Source organism: Nesoenas mayeri (assembly GCF_963082525.1).
Source record: "Nesoenas mayeri genome assembly, chromosome: W".
NCBI lineage: Eukaryota > Metazoa > Chordata > Aves > Columbiformes > Columbidae > Nesoenas > Nesoenas mayeri.
The window spans coordinates 4,033,120-4,037,002 of NC_137553.1; the positions used below are offsets into that span (position 1 = coordinate 4,033,120).

A 3,883-nucleotide genomic window follows, 5' to 3' on the forward strand; every position below is an offset into this window, starting at 1 on the left:
TTTTAAAACAACTAACCTAATGAATCCAGCTGTGTTTTTAAATGCAGAAACTGAAGAAGAGGATTTGGAACATGATTGTGTGGAGGTCATCGGATACACCCATGCAAGTCGTCCCAATCTGAAGGATACCCCATTGGAAGAGATGGATTTGGATCTTTTTACTGATGGCAGTAGTTTTGTGGAAAGCGGAGTGTGGTACGCAGGATATGCGATTACTACTGTCAAAACAGTAATCAAAGCCAAATCCCTACCACCAAACACATCAGCACAGAAAGCTGAGTTGATTGCCCTAACTAGGGCATTGGAGCTCAGTGAGGACAAAAGGGTCAATATTTGGACTGATTCAAAATATGTGTTCGGTGTTGTTCATGTGCATGGAGCCCTCTGGAAAGAGTGTGGACTACTTTCCTCTCAGGGAAAAAACATCAAATACCAGAAGGAAATATTAAACTTGATTAATGCTGTTCAAAAGCCATCGTGAGTTGCCATTATGCACTGTAAAGCTCATCAGAGTGGAACATCGAAAATTATTGAAGGAAATTGACTTGCCGATCAGACAGCTCGATCAGTGGCACAACAAGTTTGGACAATGGTGGGTCTTGTCTCCCAGAAGGTAAGAGCAATTGATTTATTACCTTCAGAGGCACCTAAATATTCTACAGAAGACGAGAGATTGGCAAATTTAGTAAAAGCCAGCAAGGATAATTCTGGGTGGTATGTAACCGTCCAATGAACAAGTTGTAGTGCCAATTATGACTATGAGAGGAATACTTCAGGCGGAACACCAGAAGTGTCATTGGGGTGCAGAAGCATTGGTAACATATCTGAGAAAATGGATTATCTCAGTCCAGATGTTAACAATGGCAAAGTCTATCATAGCTAAGTGTGAAATTTGCTTGAAAAATAATCCTTTAGTAAAAAGAAAGATAGATATGGGGAAAATTAAGACAGGAGTACAACCAGAAGATTATTGGCAAATAGATTAGGTGGAACTCCCCAGAACTCGAGGATTCAGATATGTATTAGTTGGGGTAGATACCTTTTCAGGATGGCCGGAAGCCTTCCCTTGTCGCACCAACCAGGCACAAGAAACTGTAAAATGGTTACTAAGGGAAATGATCTGATAGGGGACCACACTTTGTTGCTCAAGTGGTAACACAGTTTGGGAATTACATACCCCATGCATGGAGACCCCAGTCTAGTGGACAGGTGGAGAGAAAGGAAGAAAAAAAAAAAAAAAAACCTAAAAAGGCAACTTAGCAAGATTTTTCAGGAACCAAAAATTCAATAACGCTGAAGCTGCTGCGTATTAGGATTAAACCTAGGAGCGGAATGTTAGTAAGCCCATACGAAATTTTGTATGGTAAACCATATGAAGCACCTCATCCAAATCCAAGTGTGTATGTAAAGGGTAATCAGAATTTATACAATTATGTGTTTTGTTTGCTAACAGTGGGACAGCAGCGGGTGAACCCCAGCCTGGCCCGCTCCGCCGCCAGAGGGAACAGTGCAGCGCTGCGTGGGGACCAGCCCTGCCCGGCCATGATGCTGCCCGCGGCCCGTCCCAGCCCTGGGCAGACCTGCGGGGCCATGCTGGTCGTCACCGTGTTCCTGCAGTCTGTCTGCGTGGCCGTCACCTTCCTCTACCTCACCAACGAACTCAAACAGCTCCGGGACATGTACTCCAAGAGCAGCATCGCTTGTCTCACTAGGGAGGAAATGGGAAATTTCATCCAAAACTTGGATCTAATTGAAAGTGAAGACAGAGCGGCTGACCCCTGCTGGCAAGTAAAGTGGCACCTGGGAAAGGATGTCGAAAAGCTACGAGGAAAACATATCTGCAGTCAACAATGACAGAGTGCTGACGCTGTCACAGACCGATGGGCAACAGCCGCGTGGTCCCATCAACAGGATTGTGGCACATCTGATGGGCAACAGCAACAGGAAGAATTCCCTGTCCCCACCCATAGATTCCTCACCCAGGAGAGGGAATGAAGAAAGAAAAAAAAACAAAAACAAAAACCAACAACAAAAACAACAACAAAAAACAAACAAACAAACAAACAAAAAACAAAACTGGGAATCATCAAGAAAAGGCCACTCTTTCCTTTACAATGTGGAACAGAGAAATGGCGAGTTAGTGATACCCCAGACAGGCTTTTATTGCATCTACTCACAAATTTATTTTCGTTTCCGTGAAAACGAGAACGAGGATTCAGATTTGTTAGCACAAGTCAGGAACCCCAAACAGCTCGCCCAATATGTTTACAAACTGACTAATTACCCAGAGCCCATTTTGCTCATGAAAAGTGCAAGAACAAGCTGCTGGTCTAAAAAGGCAGAATATGGACTTTACTCCATCTACCAAGGTGGCGTGTTTCAGCTGAAAAAAGAGGACAGGATTTTGTCTCCATCAGTAATGGTGACATAGCTGACATGGACAAAGAAGCAAGTTTTTTTTGGAGCCTTTATGATTGCTTAAAAGATTAAAACTGTGCTACAAAGAAGCCATGATGAGGGTCAGTTGTTGAAAGAGCTGATTAAAATGGAGTGAAAATGCATTGTCTAGGAATAGAAAAGCATTTTCAAAGGGGGGAAATGTTACAATTGTAACTAAGTTTTGTAAACTGTATCCAAGATTCTTACCTTATCTTGAGGCTTTGCAGGTTGTATACAAAAAGAGAACTGAAAGTTAGTCCTCAGTTAGTCCTTATCTTGAAAGGATAGGATGTGCTGAGAATGCACATCTAAGAAATCCAAGAATTTTACATGATTTCACAATGAACATAGGAATAGCGCGCATGTGCAGTGACAAAAGGTGAAAAGTACACGAGTGAAGACGACTCCTTACTTCATCCTGAAGACCCCCTGAACGACCACCAGAGGACACTGCGCATGCTTAGAGTAGTTCCAAGGTGTTGCAACTGATATTGTGAAATAGTTGTGTAATCTGATGAATATGCAATACGTACGTTGTAATCCTAATGAATATGTATCTAACCAAATTGTATAAATGTAGTGGAGTTCGAATCAGTGGTCGAAGTCAGATTTGGGTGCAAACCCCTGGTTTCCCAGCGCTGAAATAAAAGCACCGCATATAACTACATCCGTGGTTATGTGTCTCGTTTGCTAACAAAGGCATTTCATTGGTCAAGGGCCCTGTCTGTTGACTAAGGGGCATGTGCATGACCATAGTGGCCAATCAGTCTAGAAGTTTCTGGTGCTTTTGTAGTGTGTGTGTGGGGGGAGTGCATCTGCCACACATCTGCCCCGTGACTACAGTCATGATTCAAGTGGTCTCTCTTTGGAGTGGTGCTGCAGTCACCTCTTGCCTCCAAAGATAAGAGGGAATGAAGTTTCAGGGAGTCTTACTGTCCACTGTGAATCATCATTTCTCAGTTATCTTCCAGCTATTACAAATGCTGTCAGTAATCAATAATACAATATCAATCAGTAGTTAATCAACTGTAGAATTATAGTGTGGGAGATTTGAGGGATTTTCTTGAAGTTAATGTGTGGATGTGTTTCTATTAGATAGAGATTTGTTACTGAACTAGCCAAGCCCAAAGGAATTTCAAGGCCACCTCGGAAAGCTAAAAACAGGAACTGCTGTGGGATTGAGGCAGTTCTACAATAGCAGGGCTTCAACAAGATGTAAATCAACAGACCTATTAGCAGTGAGACTCGGGTGTGTGGACAGCTCGTGAACATAGACAATATCATATCAGCTAATGCATGCTTGGAGCATGGACGCGTGATCAGGAAATAACTGCATATGTAAGGAGTCTTGTTTCTGTAATAAATGGCTTCACTTGAATTCATATTGGATTGTGTGGAGTCCATGATTTTTCGCCCTCGCAAGTGGTGACCCCGACGTGATCCA

General features: G+C 42.9%; 1 protein-coding gene across 1 annotated transcript; it reads left to right on the plus strand.

Annotated features, from left to right (window-relative positions):
• Positions 1-959: 959 nt before the first annotated feature.
• On the plus strand, positions 960-2,482 carry LOC308051403 (tumor necrosis factor ligand superfamily member 10-like; the record flags this gene model as incomplete). The annotated part of the gene is given in 4 exon segments (XM_080361834.1): positions 960-1,808; positions 1,810-2,399; positions 2,402-2,454; positions 2,456-2,482. Coding segments are annotated over 4 exon segments (1,146 nt in total). The 5' UTR covers positions 960-1,332.
• Between the last annotated feature and the right edge of the window lie 1,401 nt (positions 2,483-3,883).